This window comes from Apis mellifera, linkage group LG7, assembly GCF_003254395.2.
Source record: "Apis mellifera strain DH4 linkage group LG7, Amel_HAv3.1, whole genome shotgun sequence".
NCBI classification, from domain to species: domain Eukaryota; kingdom Metazoa; phylum Arthropoda; class Insecta; order Hymenoptera; family Apidae; genus Apis; species Apis mellifera.
Genome location: NC_037644.1, coordinates 13,403,200 through 13,424,023, shown reverse-complemented (window position 1 = coordinate 13,424,023; position 20,824 = coordinate 13,403,200). Strand labels below are relative to the sequence as shown.

The window sequence follows — 20,824 nt, the reverse complement described above, 5'->3', positions numbered from 1 at the left end:
ACATAAACAATGATAATTGTTAAGATCGACCAAGCGATTCATTTCACATTGAGTTATTGTATTATAGTCTAAAAAAGGAAGGAAAAAATGGATTTCTATAAACAGAACACAGAATGAGAAGAGAGCCATCCATGAAAAGGATGTCTCAGACAAAAAGATATTTTCGTCAAAGGCCATGGGTGTCACGCTGATAATATCACAGAGTACCGCCAGAATCGTTTTGGTTACCATACATGTATATATGCTTGGTATAGTAATCACATTCGAAGTCTCAAACTAAAGCATCAGTCATTTCAAGATGTTGTACGTGGTTATTTCTCTTCTCCTTGCACTCTATTGTATCTTTTGCATTTACGATTGCGTCAAACCGCACAATTTTCCTCCTGGTTGGTTAACAAAAAAATTTATAATAAATAGATATAGTTTTTTATAAAGTACTAATTAATTTAAATCTAAAAAAAAAAACAATTCTATGAGATTAAAATTCCTAATAAAGTCTTCGTTTATCATTTTTCTTTTTTATTCTAATTTATCAAGATATCGTATTAGTTTTTTTAAGTTTTCGCGCGTATTTTATTCTATGTTTGGATAGGTCCAAAATGGTTGCCGCTAATCGGTTGTTTCCTCACGTTTCGACGATTGAAACTGAAACACAAATACACTTACGTGGCTTTTCAAGAATTGTCGAAGACTTATGGGCCGATTTTGGGTTTGAAATTAGGAAGTCAGAAACTCGTTGTAATTTCAACGCACGATCTAGTGAAGAAAGTTCTTCTTCAAGACGAATTCAACGGTAGACCGGATGGATTCTTTTTCAGAGTCCGTGCTTTTGGAAAGAGAAAAGGTATGTAGAAAAGATTTGGAGAAAGGAGAAGTAAAATTTTAATTTGCTACCATAAACGATTAATATTAGATTTAAAAAAAATGCTGTGTAAATTTATATATAATTTTACCGGTATAAATTTTGACAGGTATTTTATTCACGGAAGGATCAATGTGGTCTCAGTGTCGTCGTTTTACGATGCGGCATCTCAGATCTTTCGGCCTAGGTCAGTCAACTATGGAAAAATATTTAACCGTAGAAGCTGAAAATCTTGTGAATTATCTTCGTCGTGTCAGCACCAAAGGCCCTGTACCAATGCACACGGCCTTTGACATTGCAGTTTTGAATTCCCTCTGGTGTATGTTCGCTGGGCATAGATTTGACTATGAAAATGAGAAATTGGCAGAAATTCTTGAAATTGTTCACGATTCCTTCAGGTAATTCATTATTAGGAAGGATATAAAAGATAAAATATAATTTTAAAAATTTTTTTCCAATATATGATCAGATTATAATTAAAAGTGGAGAAAATGCGTTAAGAAATGACAATGCAAATTGTCGAAACATTTGTATGCGTTCTTATAAACGTATTTCTCATTATATACGTTTGTGAACGTATTTTTTGCCATAGATTAATGGATACAATGGGCGGCATTATCTCACAAATGCCATTTCTACGTTTCATAATACCAGAATTATCCGGTTACAACAATTTAATGGAAATACTTCGAAAACTCTGGAATTTCTTAGATGAAGAAATTAATAACCACGAGAAACATTTATCTGGAAATCAGCCGCAAGATTTGATCGAAGCTTTTCTATTAGAAATTTCATCGAGGAATGGCGTGCAAAATGATTCTATTTTTGATAGTGAGTGAGACTTTTTTTTCTTTTATTTGTATAATTTATAATTTATAATAATTTTTTTCCTTATTAATGACAAATAATTTGATTGTTTAAAAGGGGAAAATTTATTGATTCTATGCCTGGACCTCTTCTTAGCCGGCTCGAAAACTACAACGGATACCTTATCGACTAGCATACTGTTTTTATCTTTACATTCCGAATGGATTAAGATACTCCAGGAAGAATTGGATAACGTAGTAGGTAGATCACGATCTCCTACATTGGAGGATTATTCATCGTTACCAATTATGGAATCATTTCTTGCGGAGGTAATTAATCAATAAAAGAGTTGGCAATTATTATTACATAAGATTTTATGTCTATTATCATCACACAATTGTTATATTATTATACTATACACTGGTGTATAGTTTTAGATCAATAATAGTTTTCATTTTTTCTTTCATCTATTATTCATTATGATTATTAGAAACTTGTTAAAAATTCTATAAACAATTAATCGTTGCATTTAGATACAAAGATTTTTGATCTTGGCACCGCTTGGAGTACCTCATAAGACTACAAAAGATGTAATTTTGAACGGATATAATATACCCAAGGCAAGTATCACAAGTAATAATATCCCGAACAAAGAGTTTAATCAATCAATGTATTTTTATTATTATTATTATTATAGGATACCACGGTTCTTTTGGATTTCCATAGCGCGCATAACGATCCTGCTTATTGGGATCATCCAGAAGAATTTCGACCGCAACGATTCCTCGATGCAAATGGCCGATTTTGTCAAAATAATGCCAATATACCATTTGGTTTAGGTAAATCAAATCAATACAAAAATAATTCTTATGTGATGATAGTTTAGAATATTTTTGAACACGCGTATATATCATTACTCCCAAAAAAATAATTCGTAATTCGAATAAAATCAAGTTTTTACATACTTATTTCATTATCAAATAGAAATCTAAAATATTAATGTAAACATTCAATGAAATTTTTATATATTTGATATAATAGCCATTCCGTTCTTTTTAGGTAAAAGACGTTGTCCGGGTGAGATGTTGGCTCGGACATCTTTATTTTTATACTTTGCCTACGTTATACATTACTTCGACATCGAAATTTCACCAGAGCATGGCAAGCCAGATCTAAATGGACACGATGGTTTTACTATATCACCGAAATCTTATTATTTGAAAATCACGGCAAGATCCGACGTGACAAACTGCTCCACTATATAAATATTATAAGTAATGAGAATAAAATTTTAAATATAATACATTAAAAAAAAAGAAAAAAAAAATTACATGTATGAATAAATTTCCTTGCATTCCATATCAGAGTAAATCATTTATATCGTGTAATGATATAATTAAAATCACGTCTATAATTAAAATCATAATTAAAGTCACGTTTTTCCAAGGTAATAATTTAAAATAATTTATACAAAAATTGAAACATATCGTATATTTTACGGAATAATAATTTTCAAGACATAATTAAACTTTATCATGCTGTTAATAACACTTTTTCTACAAATTTAATTTAATAAATGATTGCGATATTTATTTTCCGAATATATTAGATAGTGCATATATTACACTACATTACAATATGATTACGTTTATTTGCTGATCTAAGAAATAAAATTATCTGATCAATCTCTCTTTGCATAAGAAGAAATAATCGAGGAACTTTTTGGAGGAATTGTATTTTAAATTAGATATAAGGTAATAAGTTTTTATTTGTATGAAAAATGTTTGTATAATATAATAAAAGTTTATTATTTATATATTATACAATATATTTATTGATCTTGCAAAATACATTTTTCGGCAATAAAGAATATTTGACACGTTGAAATGTTGAAACTTGGTATAAAAGGAGTGAATCTCCACGTGTACAAGTGAAGGTACATTTGGACTTCTGTGAAACGCGCTGATTTCGTCGAACACGTAAAACGACGCTTAAAGCAACTTTCATGCGGTAGAAACAATAAACAATATTCGAAAGAAAAATTTGTTGAAATCAAATAAACTGGTTTCTATCTATGGGTGAAGCTACTTCAAACCGAAAAACGTCATATTTTTACATGCATTAATAATATTTTTATCATAAATTTATCTAAATCACAATTTATCTAAATTATCAATCAATCTAATCTAAATTATGTGTTTATAACTTGAATATTACCAACAACCATGAAATAATACATTTTATTTTTATTTGTAATAAGTAAAATTTGTATTATTTTTTTTTTAAATTCAATATAATATTTCATACTTTTTATTTTAGTTTAAAAGTTTTGTTTCGAAGCAATTTAAAAATATACTTATCAAAAGTGACAATACAAAAATTTCAAAAATTATCGTTTTTCAACTAATACATTATAAGGCTGTGGCGTTAATGTTATACCACTATTAATTTTTATAGAGTGTGGCCCTTTACCAGGAACTGGTAGCAGTGTATATTTCTGCATTATACCAACGAATAAAATAAATATCGTAGCTTTTGCCAATATATCACCTGGACATCGTCTTTTTCCTAAAAAAAAAAAAAAAAAAAAACATTGATATAATTAAAATTATAAAAATTAATATAAATGATCATAGTAAAATCAAATTTTAAGTCACTATTTCATTTGAACCATAATACAACCATAATATACTTCATCATAAAATTTTTAATTTTTCTACAATTGCAAAAAAAATTATTTTTTATTTTGTACCTTTTCCAAATTGTAAAGAATATTCATCTGGTTCAAAAACTCCATTTTTAATAAATCTTTCAGGCATGAATTTATCTGGATCCGGATAAAGAGTAGGATCTTTATTGATAGAATATGTATTGAATAAAATAGTGGTATCTTTCGGTATCACGTATTTATCGATATTTGTATCGCAAAGAACTCGTCGTGGTCCAATTATAGGAAATACTGGCCATAATCGATATGTTTCACTTATTACAGCCTCGACATATGGAAGTCTATAATAAAAAATTTTTATTTTCATGCGTATTAAATTTAATCCTCTAATTATTCCATCAAATATTCTTTTGCGAATATCCTTTTAAGTAAAAATTTCGAAAAGATAATATAAAAAGTGAATAAAAGTAAATAAAATAATTTACTCTTTTTCAAATAATTCAATCAATTCATTTGAATTAATTTTGTCTAAAGTTTTATATATGCATAATAATAATTTTTAACATTTAAATTCAATTACTTTGCTTTGTCCTCCATGTTGGGAAGTCTATCGTATGGAATTACTGAATCAATTTCCTTTTGCACTTTACGTTGTACATCCGGAAACAGTGTCACAATTAAAAACAAAAAATCCAAAGTCGTGCTTGTAGTAGTAAAACCAGCGAGAAAAAGATCGATTAATATCATCATCAATTGTTCGTCTAAAAATTATTACAGAAAAAAAATATATTTACGTGTGCATATTCGATGGGGTTGTGTGACAGTTTCTGGTGAAAATACTTTCTCTTTCGTGGCTATTTCTATTAATAGGCTAATACGTATTTTTATTAATACGTATTGGAAAATATTAGTGTTTTTAAAATTAAAAGAAAATTTAAAATTTATTATTTTTAATTAAATGAAAAAAAAATAAAAAATTCTTTCTTTTGAAATTTATGAATTCCTATTAGAAATTCACATATTTTATTTCACAAAAAAAAGATATCGTAAATCTGCATTTATATAAGTATGAATGAAATGTTATATAAATTTTACTATACCAGTAAAAATGCTTGATTTCTCATTTTTTCTCATTTCTTGAATAAACATATCAATTAGATCTGCCTCTTTTCCTTCAATATATTTTTCTTTGTGATCATTAATAGTTTTCTGCGTGAGAAAAATTTTCATATAATGGCTTAATTGTTGAACATCGTTTGTGTTTATAATAAACTCATAATTGAATACGCAATGAACACACCATTAAGAAATCCTTGAGCTCTTTATTCAGCATACACATAATGTTATATCCTGAGATCTCAGGTGCAATGTAACGAATCCAAGGGAAAGCGGCGAGAAGCCCACCCGTGATATCGAAGCATCGCGATCGACGATCCAACAAGTCGAGAAAATGTTCTAATCTATGAAGAAACGCATTGGGAAAATTAACGATCACGATTCATTTTGTGTTTTACATGTAAAATCATTTATATGCTTTTATGTACTTTTGCTGTTGATTGAACGCCACTAATTCTCCCGTTATAAAATTCCAGAGGACATTAATTACAGCTGGTACAAACAATAGTTTCAATTGATGTAATTTATTTTTATTCAAATTTTCTGAAAATATGACTAATTGATGTTGAATCATTTCAATCATTTCGCTTTTTCCAAAACCGAAAATCTTCATAGTTCGCATCATCCAATTTCGTAATTCTTTCCATTCTGTTCCATCGTTCATTGTAATTCCTTTCGATAAGAAATGATAATATCATTAATTCAAAATAAATCGTATATTATACAGATTTATACAGAATATTTGATAATTAGTGATATAAGTGGACAAATGATTTATATAATTTTATATGCAAATAAAATAAGTCGGAAAAGAAAAATTTTTTTGTTTAGCAGTAAAGTATTTTGAAAATTTAGAAAATTTTTCAAGTATAAATGAAATTAATTAATTTATCAATTTTCAATTAGACACGAATAAATTATCGGTAGAAATTTATTCTTTCTTATCTTTTATCTATCTCACTATAATATTTAATATATTTTCTTAATTTATTATAAAATAATATAACTCACATTTTTAGTAAAAATGAATCATATTACATCTTGTAACTAAGTACAATCGGTAACAAATAATTCTATATAAGAAATAAGTTGAAAATATAAAATAAAATTTTTTAATTTGAAATCTCATTTTTAAGTAAATAAATTTCGAAAAATTTTCAAATAAGAAAATCTCCAGATAAATTGATTAATACATTTAAAATTACATAATTTTTAATTTAAAAAAATAAAATTGAAATCTTCCTTATTCGACCTAAAAAAATTATTTATACTGTCCCTTTGAATTTTTTGAATTTTTAATAAAAAATACTTTTTTGATAATCAATCTCTATCGATCTCTCGTAAAATATTTTATTTTATTCAATTAAACGAAATACTTTCTATATTCAAAATATTGTAATTATAATTTTGACTTTTTGATATTTCAATGAATGAATATTTTAAATTTTATTATCCATTTTAAGAATTATAAAATTTAAACTGTATAATTATAAAACTAAATTTTCGAAATTTGTTTTAAAATATATTCAAATTTTAATATACCTTGTTTTTTGCCCATATTTCGAACTTTAATAAATTCGTTCCAAGGACGTCCTTGGAATTCCTCGTTTTGCAATATCATATCACAAAATTTACTTCCAGAAACAACTATTATTTTCTCATAACTAATATTCACAGTTATAATATCACTATTATATCGTTTTGAGAGTTCCATAAATGCTTTATGTTGTCCTCCGAATTTACGTGATAAACGTTTCAATAAAATCTGATTGCCGATAAAGGGCCATGAAAATGGTCCTAAAAAATAATTGAGTTTAAAAAAAAAAAAAATATCAATATTAAAGATTAATACTTTATTTAACATTACTATCACATTAAAGATCAATACTCTATTTATTATATTAAACTTTATTATTAATTAATATATTAAACTCTTATCTATTATATTAAATTTTTAAAAATTCAAATGTCAAAATCTTCAATATAAAAATTGATTCGAAAATTTTTATCAACCATCACATTCAATAAAAAATAGATTATTAAATACATCAATAAACAAATATAATAATAAGTTAAAAATTTTGACAAAATTTTTATTCATAAATCGAATAATATAAATGGTGATTAAAAATAAATAAATATAAAAATATATATAATAGTATCCGCAGTTGGGATTAAATATAGATATTTAAATGATTAATGTGATTTCTAAAAATTCAATTGAAAAGAAATAAATGTAAATAAAATATTGATATATATAGAAACAGCGCTATTCAAAGCTTACTCTGTCCCTTTGTCAAGAATTGTCAAGAATGGTGGGGATAATAATGGATGCTTAAGTAACCAAAAATATAAACGTTAAAAATAAAATTAAAAATATTACTGTATGTAACGAAGCAAATGTTAAATAATAATAATAATAAATAAGAATATGGAAATATAAATATTTTGAAGGAAATATAAATACTTTGAAGAAAAAAATAAATAACTTTCAACAGAATTAATGCCATTAAAGAAATTAAAAAGAAATTAAATTTAAATTGATCAAATAAAATCGATTAGAATTTATGCTGCATGAATTACCTTCATTATTAGTAGCTTCCATTCTTTTATTTTTCACATATTTTTTAAATATTATTTTAAATCAAATATTGTATTAAATATTAAATTAATAATTTTAAATAGAATACATGTGACAAAAAGATTATGTTTTTTGCGATTTGACTTCATTTGAACAATAATTTAATATTTTTAATTTTAAATGTGATAATTCTATGTTTTTGTGAAAAAACACAAATGAATTTTAAATAATAATGTTTTTAAAACTTTATATCAAAATCAAAAATATAAAATATAAAACATAAAATAATAATATAAAATCATAAATATAATAATAAAAATATAATATCATTTATTAAAAATATAATACAATTTTATATTTTTGATGCCCTAATTTTATAAGATAATATAATTTCATAAAAAATATCTTTACTTACCTGGAGGATATAGTTTTGTATTTTTTTCGATCTTTATAAAAATAATTGTTAATATTAATATCACTATTAACATTATAACAAACATAGTTAAAATAAAGTTTTTGTGCACACAAGTTTATGATTCTATAGTTCAGCAATCAATGAAAACGTTCGAACTAAAATTGGTTAGACGAAGAATGATTGGACGATCAATTAAACTCTTCGTTCAAGGATAATCAATTCTTTATACTTATCTTTATACTTATTATAATTTCTAGTTTTAATTTTTTATATTGAACTATGGATAAGATTGTTTTTTATTTTACTAAAAAATTTAAATTCTAAATAGTACTCTCTTATATAAGTAAAATATCTTATCCATAAACATTAAAGAAATACCTAATAAGTTTTCATGGACAAATATTAATAGTTTAATTATATTTAATAATATACTTCAAGTTTGTAAATTTTTTGAAGATAACATTATCATAAGAATAAATTAAATAATATTTCTTAATATATTTTATATTTTATTTTTACAATGACTGTACAGTATTATTTAAAAAATTAGATATATATTTCATATATACATATTCAAATATTTAATATTTACATATTTAAATTTTTTTTTTAATTTATTTATTTATATGACATTTAAATATCAATTTTTTTTTCAAATGTTTTTTTGATATTTTTTTTCCCTCTTACTATATCCAATTTTCTTTTTTTAGCTTCCTTTTTCTTTTGTTGTCTTACAATTTTACGTTTAGCAGCTAATTCCGGATCCGTTACAAACTGCGATAAAAAAAAAAATTTAACATTAGATATTATTTTTTTCACTTATGTTATAAATTATATATTCATTTCATTTATTATTATTAATTGTATATTATATGATTTTATATTTTAAATCATATTTTTATTATTCATTTTATAAAAAATAATGAAAATATAAAAAATATAAGAAATTACCTGTTGCGTACGAATTTTTCTTCTTTCTGCTTTCTTAATATCTAAATTCTGTTGTATTCGATTTAATAATTTAGTATATTGTTCATTATCTAAACGTTTTTTAATCATCATAGCCGCTTCTTTAGCTAATCGTCTTAAAGTAGTGTTTTTTTCTTCTACTGCCGATATTTCTCGCACAATTGGTGACATGATGTTAAAAAGTACTACATTTAAAAATTCCATAGGTATTGTAACGACAACACCGGCCACCCATTTAAAAAAAGCAATTCGCTAAAAAAAATAAATTCATATTCTAATAATTTTTTTTAAAATTATATAAAAATAATATAATGATTATGAATATTTACCACTGTTATTGACTTAGGAGTTTGAGTTATCTCTTTATTTACAGCTTTTCTCAATTTTCTAACAAGCCAAGGAAGAGATAACTGGTTTTTATCTGATTTTATTTCATCATTTTGATCAATAGCAATTGTATTAATTTTTTTTATAGATTTCAAAATTCTTGCAATAAAAATTAAGTTTTTAACAGTCTGGTCAGCTAATTCTTCTAATGTCATATCAGGCTCTAATTGTGCAATTAAATCTAAAGTTAAACTTTTTATAACGGTAATAGGATCGGAATACATGAAACCGATTTCGTTTTCATATTTTTCTGGATTGTTTATAATGTCTATAATCTTATCAACATCCAGAATAGCTAAAATGAAACCAATCATTTGAGAAGCTGCTAAACGAATCCATATATGAGGATGTGCCAGTAAAGATTGACTATATTCTGAAATGCAAAAAAATTACTTAAAAATTAAATACTATTATAAAATATATTAGGCAACAAATAAATAATTATACTACCAGCGAATAAATGAATAGCTTCTTTATATTCTTCATTTTTAAGAAATGTTGTACAATTTGCTGATATTTTTAATACCAACTGTAATACTTGAAACATATGATGATCTTTCATTCTTTCTGGATCTTTGATGTTGTGCATTTTTAATTGAGTTTTTTCTTCCGAATGAATTTTCACAAAACGACCCGGTTCATTATCATCATTATCATCATTAAAATTTGCATGAAATTGTTTTAAAATAAGAGGTAATATTTCTTTTAAACGAGAATCAAAAGAATCTTTTTCTACAGTTACAAATATACCACATAATTGCGCAGCTAATGTTCGATGCATTATCTAAAAAATATTATATTATAATAATAATAAAATATATATGTATATATTCATTTTTAAAATTCAATTTTATAAATAATACCTTTATATCTTTTAACCATGTTATAATTATATCAAATAATTTACTTCTTCGATTATAAGATAAACGTTCGATTAGTTCTTTAATACATTTAGCACACAATTTGCGACATGTTGGATCATCGTCATTTACTAATCTTGCACCCACCATTATAAATATAAGACTTGATTTCAAAATTAAAGTTTTCTAAAATTATAAATTATAAATAAATTATAAATAAATTGACTGATTCTTTTTTTTGTAATTGGTAAAAAAAAAAAAAAAGAAAGAAAGAAAATAAGAAAAAATAAATGTACTTACAAATGGAAATCCTGTGACAATATTGTGAATCATTTCTAAAGCACTAAGTCGACCAGGTTGCATTTCATAGCTAACTTGCGTCAAATAAAATGCTATATGTTTATTTAAATGTTTACCAAGAGGATATTCCATTAAATAGGAATAAAAGACAGAACGAGATTGTAATCTAACATGTTCTAATTCAGATGTAATGCTTAAAATAGCCACCTTTTCCATAACTAGATGCATTTCCGGAAGAATCATTTTTCGAGCAATTATTGCTTTGAGTAAACCAAACGCTGTGGCTTGTTTATCAGTATTATGCATGTCTTGTTCAGCATACATGATCAAAGCTTTCAATTGATCTGTTTTAATTACATAGTGTTTCACATCACGAACAATTACAGACATACATTTAAAACCTGCCATTACTAAATCAAAATTATCTCCTTTACTTAAGCCTGCTGCTGCATATTTATGCAATAAATCAAAAATAGATGTACAAATATTTGAAATTGATTCTTGTATTAAAGATAAATCCATTTTGAGCAACCAGTTTAAACATTGTAAACTTAAAGTAGTTAACTAGAAAAATATAATATTGATATATTAAACAGTTGATTATAAACATTAATTAAATTAAAAATAAAATAGTTTTACCTTAACATGTTGTGATCTTATACATTCACTTATGAGTGGTACAAATGGATCTAGTAAAGGTTTGAAATCTGCATTCGATACTTTTTCTCTTTTTAATAGAATATGAAAAAGTTTTAAACCAAATTCTATAATGACATGAGCATTAGTATTTTTCGATGTTTTTGAAATAGCCTTTATGCCCATTTTATTTTTTGGTTCTGGAGGAATAATAAAGCAATCGGGTTTCTGTCTATTGAATGTTTCTATTTCTTTTTCTGTTAATAGTTTATCATTTTTTTCGGGTCTAAGTTCAGGAATGCTTTCAGAAATTACACCATAAAGAAATATCAACATTTGTTCCAATGGTATAAAGATATTATCCGCTAATCCTAATACTATATTTCTAAAACATTCTATTATTTTCTGCACAGTTTTATGTGAATGAGTTTTCATAAGTACTTCTTTTAATGGTAAAATTAAATCTACTAAACATGATTCAGTAATATATTGTGCTAATATATGAAATATATCAAAACTTTTTGTAGACTTTGCTTCTACAACATTTTTCACGATTCCTATTACTTCTTTCTCTTCTGCAGTTAGACCAAATAAATCTATTTTACATACCTAATATAAAGTAAAATTAAATTATAAAGTAAAATAATTATTAAATTAATATAAAGTAAAATTAAAAAAAATTAAATATAGTAAATATACAATTTTTTCAAAAAATATATTTATAATAATACTTACAGATAAAATACTTTGAAGATTTTTATTGATATCAAATTTTTGAAAATATGGTTTCAAAGCAACTAATACAGATTGTACTGTATATGCAAGAACATGAACTTGAAAACCTTTTGTTAATAAGGTATTCATTTCTCTTAGAAGATGATGAAGATATTTTGGACCTAAAGTTATCATAATTTTTTGTAATATTTCACGAGTGACACGCCGTACGGATTCTAAACGAGATTTCAAAAATGTACATAACTTCATAAAAATTCTGAAACGATTAATTACCATATTTTAATAATTCTTCATTACTTATTAGTTTTATATGAAGAGATATATTCATATTTACCCTGATAAATTAGTATCTAAAAAATATTCTGGTAATTTCTGTAATAATTTTACAAAAGCAAGAGCAATAGGAACTCGCATTAATTCTTCTTCTTCATTGTCTATTGTAATTTTCTTTTTATTAATTTTGTGACTGTTTTCACGACTTGTTCTTGCTATAATGGAACGATGTAACTGAGGCAACAATTCTTTTGATATACTAAATATAACTTGTTGTGCTCCATACTCTGAAAGAATTATCTGTTTTTCTATGATAGATATTTCCTGTGTCTCTTGAATTTTTTCTTCAATTTTATTTATATTTTCGGAATTTAAAGCTTCGTTTAATTTTTCTTCTATTTTTTGTTCATTATTTTTATCATCATTTTTTTCTTTGCTTTTTTCTTCAATATTTTCATCTTCATCTTTCTTTTTATCAAAAACTATTTCATTTTCAGAAACATTTTTAATATATTTTGATATTGAAAATTCCTCACTAGGTTTATATTTTGATAAATCAAAATGAAAGGAATCTAAAATAATAATAATAATTCTAACAAGTTGTTTCTGAAATTCAATGGAGTTTCTTATTTTTTCTAAATAATGTTTTAGAATAATTTCGTATTGATGCCATGGTAAAAGTTTACATACAGTTCCAACTGTTTCAATTGCAGCATCAATAATATTGTTTTTATGTATATAAGTTTCATTGCACAAATATGAAGAAGCAAGAGGAAGAATAAATTGTGTTAATGTCCGTGTATTTATTGATTTTTTTAATGTTTTTGCAAAACTGCAAAATTTAAGTAATGCTCGAGCTCTTCTATGTAATTGCAAATGTTGCATGTTTTCAAAAAAATCTACTTCGAGATCTATTTTATTAGTTAATGGCGATAAATCTCGTAAAATGGGATGAACATCTGAACATTCCATAGCTAAATATCCCAAAAAAGATATTGATTGAAATTTTACAATTTCAATTTTACTAGTTATTCCTTTTCTTATAAGTACTAAAATTGTATCATCGATCAAATAACGTCTATCTACGGTATTTTCTTTGTATTTCTTTGCTAATTTACAACCAAGAAGTTTAAGACATTGTCCTGCATTATCTCTCAATGCTAAATCTGATTCATTTTTAAGAAAATAGTAACAATTATGAATAATAGCTACACCAAATTCTAATGTAATTTCATTTCTTTCCATTGTATTATTAATTTCAGAAAATGCATCTAATCTTTTTTGATAATCTGGTTGATCAATCCATCTACGATCCCATGCATTAAGCGCATTTATTAAATTGTAATTTCTTATTAATATCTCACGATCATTTTCGGTAGAATTTTCAACAATTGTTTTATAAAGTTCTAATAGAAGTTTACGAGTAGAAATTGTCGATATTATACTTAATAAAGGTAACATTGCTCGTATATGTGTTGTTGGTTTTTTTACTTGTTTTACGAGATTTATTATAGTTGTAATTAATTCAATAATAATTTCTTCTTCTTCACCAGCTCCAGCTTTTTTAGTTAATATTGGTAAAGTAAGAGTAAGAAGTATGTTACATGCATCTGCATCTTTCACAAATTCTGAAATACGTGATAAAATTACAAGTTCTGATTTGCTTATTCTCTTAGTCGATTTTTCAAGTTTATTTTTAATATATTGTAAAATATCAAATACATGAGGAAGAAGTATAACAGATCCATAATTGACATCATTAGATAATGCTTCTTTATTTATTTCAAGTAAATTATTAATTATAGGAATTAAAGGAAGAAAAGGTGTATCAACTTCCATATTATTTTCATTCGTTTTTCCATAATCTTGTAATGTTACCATTTTTTCAATCATTTCGAGAATAGCATTAGTTACAGATGCATTTGTTTTTGCATTTAATAAAAGTTGCATTATATATGGAAGAGGACTAATAGATTTATTATCTTCGTGATGTTTTATAAATAATGGATAATAACGAGAGTTTTGACTCCATATCATAAATAATCGTAATAATGGAGTAGGACTATGAATACCATCTATAGGTAACTTTTCCAACCATGGAAATACAGCTACATTATATAAGGCATCTATTTCATATTTATTCCATTCATAATTTTCAAAATGACTAAAAAACCTTGCTAATATTGAAATGCAAGTTGATCTGACATTTCTAATTAATCTTAAGTAACCAACATGAACTTTATCTGAATTTTGTAAAATTCCAGTTACTTCTGCCAGAATACATATTACTAAACCAAGTAAATAAGGTAATAATTTTTGTCCCATTTTACTACCAGATTGTTCTATTAATATTGCAAGCAAATTTGTAGCACTTTGTAATCGTTTAGGTGGTGTAACATTATTCAAATCAATAGTATTAATAATATTCTGTGTAATTTGTCTTAAATTAATTTGTTGATTATCCACTTTATGTAATTCTAATAATGTATATTTTTTAAAAGGTTTAAATGCCATGTTTATAAATATGATCATTTCATTTTCTTGAATTCCAGCTAGAAAACGTAAAATCATTTTTCGTTTTAGAATACCTCCAGCTTTACTACCAGTTCTCATTCCTGTTTTTGTAATCATTTTTGCATAAATTATCCTCATTAATATAGGTATAAATTCATCACGATGTTCATCCAATATCATATTACTTTCATTATCAATCTTAAAACGTGTTAATTCATTTTTCATATTTTTTTCATTAATTAAACTGAACAAATTATCTTTATAAGGTAATAAATATTTATATTTGTAAGTAAGAAGACATTTTAAAGCAGCTCTTTGGATATCAGAATTTTTTGAAGATAGTAAATCTAAATAAAGTTTCTGCATTTCTGATTCCCTGTATAATGTTCTTGGATTTGTTATTTTTTCAAATACTTCAAGTTGAGCAATTAAAAGCTTCACTTTATAATTTTTACTTACTATTTCTTTAGTTTCTGCATTTATTTGTTTTAATTCTGTATTTTTACAAATTGTAACTTCTTTTTGTTCTTTCTCTTCTATTTCATTTTCTTTATATTCTTCAAATTCACTATCACTTTCATTTTCTTTGTCAATTTTCATATTACTATTAGAAATAGTTAAATCTTGTATTTTCAAAATATTACAATATCTTGCATCTTCAGAATTAGACTTAAAAAAATTATCATTTACAAAATCAATAAATAATCCTGTTATGTCTCTGTTCTTTATCTCACAAAAATGTGAAAAATTTGTCATACATTTCCATAAAAGAATTTTATGATTTTTATAATCTGGTTTATCGTTAGTTCTTTGTATTCTATTTTGTATTTCAGAAATAACATTACATTCAAATAATGGTTTATAATCTTCAATTAATTTCTCATCACATTTTAGTTCTGCTAAGAATAAAGGCCAAAATTGATCACAGTCTTTATGTGCATAAGTAGCTATAATTTTGCTCACAGGTTCCCATAATAAAGAAAAATTTATATATAAATTTCCCAATAAATATTGAAGAGGAATTTCATAATATTTCAAATCAAAATTTGTCATTACATCACTTTCATATGACAATGTTTGTAAATGTAGCAATTTACTTCTATATGTCTGTATAGATATAGATTCACATTCTGCTAAATACATATGTTCCATAGGATTTCTTTTAATCTTTTCATTCAAAGTAGATTCAACTTCATTGATATTAGAAAATAAAAAATATAAATGTGTTACTATTAAGCGGATTTCACTAAAAGGTGAACTTAATTTTTGTGCAATATTGTTATTTAACTTATCAAATATAATTCTATTTATATAAATATCTCGGTATTGTGATGTACTAAAATATGTTATATATAAATCTACTGCATTTAAGATAAACTTATTATCAGGATATTTTGTAATTAAGTCTAATATTTTTATATCATTCATTTCCATAAAATTTTGTAAAATTTCTAATTCCAATATGTGAATTGCTGATTCCAAAGTTATTAATAATGTCAAACATAATTTATTTATTTCAATTTCTATATTGATATTATTTAATATTCGTTGATATAAAGACAATATTCCATTTTTTAAAATATCTTTAAATTCTTCTGGCAAAGGTTTTAAATGTGGTAAAATAATTAATGTTTTTAATGTATTTACTGGTATATCATTACTTAATAGAGCTTTTAAATTTTTCTGACAGAAATTAATACTATCAAACTTTGCACCTCGTATATCTAAAATGTATTTTGTCCATTTATTTAAGTTAATACCATTAAGACATAAGGGAGCTTTTACTTTAATTATCTTAGTAAACAATTCTAAAATATCATCATTAAAACCAATGGAAATGCTATGTCGTATTATATGTGGCAATATTAAAGTTTCAAATGATGAATAATGCATTAAACTTTCAACAGTACCATATAATAATTTGATATCTTTCACGGACATAATTTTAAATAATATTTGACTGGATGTTTCTTGCATCAATTTAACATTAGTTGCCAAAAGAATAGTAACTGATACATTTATAGTTTCTTGCAATACATCATTTTCATTTTCAAAAATATTTAAAATTTGAACCAACTTCTTAATCAATGATACAGGATCTATAACAATTTTTCCATTTTTATAATTTATAATTGTATTTAACAATTGCATTAAAAGAATTAAACTTTTCTTTCCAGTTGTTAATTGAAAATTTCTAGTTTTTTCAATAGATTTGTCCATAACATTTAAAAATACAGACCAAAATATATGACATTTCTGTGGATGTATATTTTGTAGCAAACAGTCAATAATTTCTTTTAATAATTTGAACACTAGATTTTGATTAAAAGATTCATTATTTAATGCATTGAAATATAATGAAAGCATTTGTTCTGCACATGAATGAAATTGTCCTGGTATACCAGATATTACTTCAAATAATAATTTACCACATCCTGATATTGCATTAGGATTATTTTTCAAAATATGTAATATTGTTTTTAAGAAAGAATCTTTATCTTTAATTTTACGTACCACAAATGCAAAACTTTCAGCTGCAAAATTATTTACGTAAGTTGGTTGCGTATCTGCTAATAATGGCAACAAAAGATCAAATACAGTTTTTATATTTTGAATCAGATATCTCCATAAAAATTTAAATAAATAAGCTAATGATGTAAATGTATATTCTATTTGTTCTGTATCTTTTGTTCGTAACAAATCAATAATAACAATTAAACATCTAGGAAAATATTCATAAAAATCTTTTTGCAAATCTTTTGATACAGCCACTACTAATCTGTAATAAAAAATTTATATGATTAATAAATATATATCTTTAATAGATATATATTTCTTTTTATTGTTCTTCAACTTCATTAATTGATGAAATGATAATTAATTTTTAATACAATACTTACTCTAAAATTGGTTGTAAAAACAAAATATCTCTCTTCTCTAAATATTCTATTAACGTATCTATTACGAACTGTTTTTGATTAATTAATTGTGGAAGAGTTACGATATTACGAACTTTCTTTTTAAAACTGCAATAACCTTCTGTAAGGTTAAGAAAATTCCATTTTTGAAGTGTTTGATAAAAATAAGTTTCGGTTTCTTCATCATTTTCCTCGTTTCGATGTGAAACATAATGAAATATATCAACATCGATTTCATTTATTCTTTCGGAAAATGTTTTAAACTAAAACATAAAATAAATTAATATAAAAAAAAATACTATAAATATTATATTAAATATTGTATATTATATTTAAAAAAATACTTTATATTTGAAATATATTTGTTTTATATTTTATACCTGAAATGTATTTAATTCTTTATGACGAATTGGTTTATTTTTCATATTGAAATATGAAACAATCAAAATAATGTTAAACTATGATCACGTGTATTTGTCATATATAGCATAAACAAGGAATAAATATATCTTAGATAAGAAATGTTCCTATAAATTTTCTAAAATTGAAAGGAAATAATATTTACATTTAAAGAAAGAATATTACATTTTATTTATTATACAATTTAATAGACATATCTATTTAATAATCTGTTTAAATCAAATTAATTTTTGAATCGCGGAAATTATTTTTTTCAAATTTTTATTAAAATATAAAATCGAATTAATTTCATATTAATTGATATATTTTAAACGTTATATTAATATCTAAAAAAAACTCTTAATTTTTTCACAATAAGAATGTAAAATATAAAATACAAAAAATTTTATAAGATTTTATAAGATAACTATGGAATATCTTTATTTATAGTTCTATCTTTATCTACAGTTCTCTATGGCATATATAATAAATAGTATAAAAGTACATATTTAGTTAATATTTACATACTAATTTGTATCTATTCAAGTTATTAGAATTGATAATAAATTCACATATTGATATTTTTTCATATTATTCATATTTAATACAATTGTGATTTATGGAATACAAATATTGAATAGGATCATTTTTTTTTTTTCTTATTAATACAGTCCAAAAATTTTTTTTGTAAACAATCACAAGAAGTATTTTATTTATATTTTTATTATATATAAAATATTTTTTCATAGTATGTATTAACTTATAATTCTTTTTTAAGGCTACGAATATTCATAAATATTATTCTTTATATTTATATAAATAATTATATTACATTTAATATAAGATATAATATCAATATAATATTATTAGTTTAAAGTTATATTTACAATATTCACAATAAATATATAAATATAAATATATAAAATTATGATTTTTTTCTTAATTAAAATAGATGAATAGTTCACAGGAAAATAAAGTAAAATTTAAAAAGAGATATAAGAAAGCATTAAGAAAACGACAAGTTTTATCAGATGAAGATGATAATGAAGATGAAGAAATATCTATCAGGTAAATTATTATATTTAATGATAAATAATTATTTCAAAATTATTAATAAATGTAGAATAATTATTTTATTAAAAATATTATAAAATTATTTCATTAAAATAAAAATATATATATATGTTTAGAGAAAAAGTTGAAGAAATGAAAATTATACAGAAACTTCGTGAACGACCAAAAGGTGTTAATGTTGTTGGATTAGCCCTTGGAGAAAATGTAACACCTGATGTAATAATGGTAATAATGATGCTATTATAATTAATAAACAAAATATAGAAAATTATTTTTTAAAGAATTTTTTTTTCTAGTCAGATCCATTTAATGTAAAAACTGGAGGAATGGTAAATATGGCTGCATTGAAAAATACAAAATTAAAACAAAATGATGCATATGAAACAGGAATTGGAACACAATTTAATGCAGAAACTAATAAACGAGATGAAGATGAAGAAATGTGAATATTATAATAATAACGTACATTTAATTCATTAATTAAATAGATAATTAAACATTTCTAATTTGATTAGGGTGAAATATATTGAAGAAGAATTATCAAAAAGAAAAAGTAAAAATGAAGACAAAACAGAAAATGGATTAAATAATGATAAAGGATCTTATTGTTCACCAGAAGAAGCAGCTTTGCAAGCAGTACCTGAACATTTAAGACAAAGTTCTGCACATAGAAGTGAAGAAATGCTTTCAAATCAAATGTTATCTGGTATACCAGAAGTAGATCTTGGAATAGAGTATGTTAAAATATGTTTTAATTTTACATGTTTTATTTTTTAAAATTTTTATGTTTTTATTTTTTAACAAATTGCATATAAAAGAATATTTCATACTAAAACATATAATATATATTTTTTAGAGCAAAGATTCGTAATATTGAAGCTACAGAAGAAGCTAAGTTAAAATTGCTTTGGGATAGACACAGAAAAAAGGATGGTCCTTCACAATTTGTACCAACAAATATGGCTGTGAATTTTGTACAACATAATAGATGTATATTATTTATTTAATTTCTTATTTTATTTATTTTATAAATCATAATATATAAAAACATCATTTTTTCATATTTTTTTTAGTTAATATAGAAGATACAGATTTCCAGAAATCAAAACAAGATCCTGATGATAGAAAAAAGATAATAGCTCCCAGAGACGATTATAAAGGGAAAAGAAAAGATAATGGAGAAAAAGCAACTGATGATTATCATTATGAAAGATTTAAGAAGCAATTTAGACGATTTTAATATTATTAATAGAAATAAATAAGAATTATATAATTTATTATTTCTGTTATATATATAATATATGTAAAAT

At 23.9% G+C, this 20,824-nt stretch overlaps 4 protein-coding genes across 5 annotated transcripts; 2 read left to right on the top strand and 2 right to left on the bottom strand.

The window, feature by feature from the left end:
* The first annotated feature begins 298 nt into the window (after positions 1-298).
* Positions 299-2,934, top strand: LOC551179 (methyl farnesoate epoxidase). The gene is given in 8 exon segments (NM_001327966.1): positions 299-386; positions 593-844; positions 972-1,260; positions 1,455-1,693; positions 1,787-1,998; positions 2,203-2,289; positions 2,367-2,508; positions 2,729-2,934. Coding segments are annotated over 8 exon segments (1,515 nt in total).
* Positions 2,935-3,456: 522 nt separating this feature from the next.
* LOC551223 (probable cytochrome P450 305a1) lies at positions 3,457-8,759 on the bottom strand. The gene is made up of 8 exons (XM_623618.6): positions 8,450-8,759; positions 6,996-7,250; positions 5,882-6,125; positions 5,638-5,797; positions 5,438-5,546; positions 4,918-5,098; positions 4,422-4,678; positions 3,457-4,237 (listed from the first exon to the last, which is right to left on the bottom strand). Exons 1-8 carry the CDS (start codon positions 8,532-8,534, stop codon positions 4,059-4,061), a joined length of 1,470 nt encoding a protein of 489 aa, XP_623621.1. The 5' UTR covers positions 8,535-8,759; the 3' UTR covers positions 3,457-4,058.
* A 211-nt stretch (positions 8,760-8,970) lies between these two features.
* On the bottom strand, positions 8,971-18,481 carry LOC100577763 (small subunit processome component 20 homolog). The gene is made up of 11 exons (XM_026441647.1): positions 18,422-18,481; positions 18,024-18,304; positions 12,671-17,902; positions 12,337-12,592; positions 11,605-12,210; positions 10,966-11,529; positions 10,669-10,851; positions 10,256-10,589; positions 9,748-10,178; positions 9,401-9,670; positions 8,971-9,223 (listed from the first exon to the last, which is right to left on the bottom strand). Exons 1-11 carry the CDS (start codon positions 18,464-18,466, stop codon positions 9,083-9,085), a joined length of 8,343 nt encoding a protein of 2,780 aa, XP_026297432.1. The 5' UTR covers positions 18,467-18,481; the 3' UTR covers positions 8,971-9,082.
* Positions 18,482-18,877: 396 nt separating this feature from the next.
* On the top strand, positions 18,878-20,791 carry LOC551293 (telomere length and silencing protein 1 homolog). 2 transcript variants are annotated; one of them, XM_026441706.1, is made up of 7 exons: positions 18,878-18,941; positions 19,393-19,508; positions 19,631-19,739; positions 19,811-19,956; positions 20,030-20,248; positions 20,371-20,504; positions 20,588-20,791. In XM_026441706.1, the coding sequence occupies exons 1-7, from the start codon at positions 18,915-18,917 to the stop codon at positions 20,752-20,754; spliced, it is 918 nt and encodes a 305-aa protein (XP_026297491.1). In that variant the 5' UTR covers positions 18,878-18,914; the 3' UTR covers positions 20,755-20,791. The 2 variants fall into 2 exon arrangements, with proteins under 2 accessions (XP_026297491.1, XP_026297492.1); XM_026441707.1 differs by lacking the exon at positions 18,878-18,941 and adding an exon at positions 19,058-19,188.
* Positions 20,792-20,824: the final 33 nt, after the last annotated feature.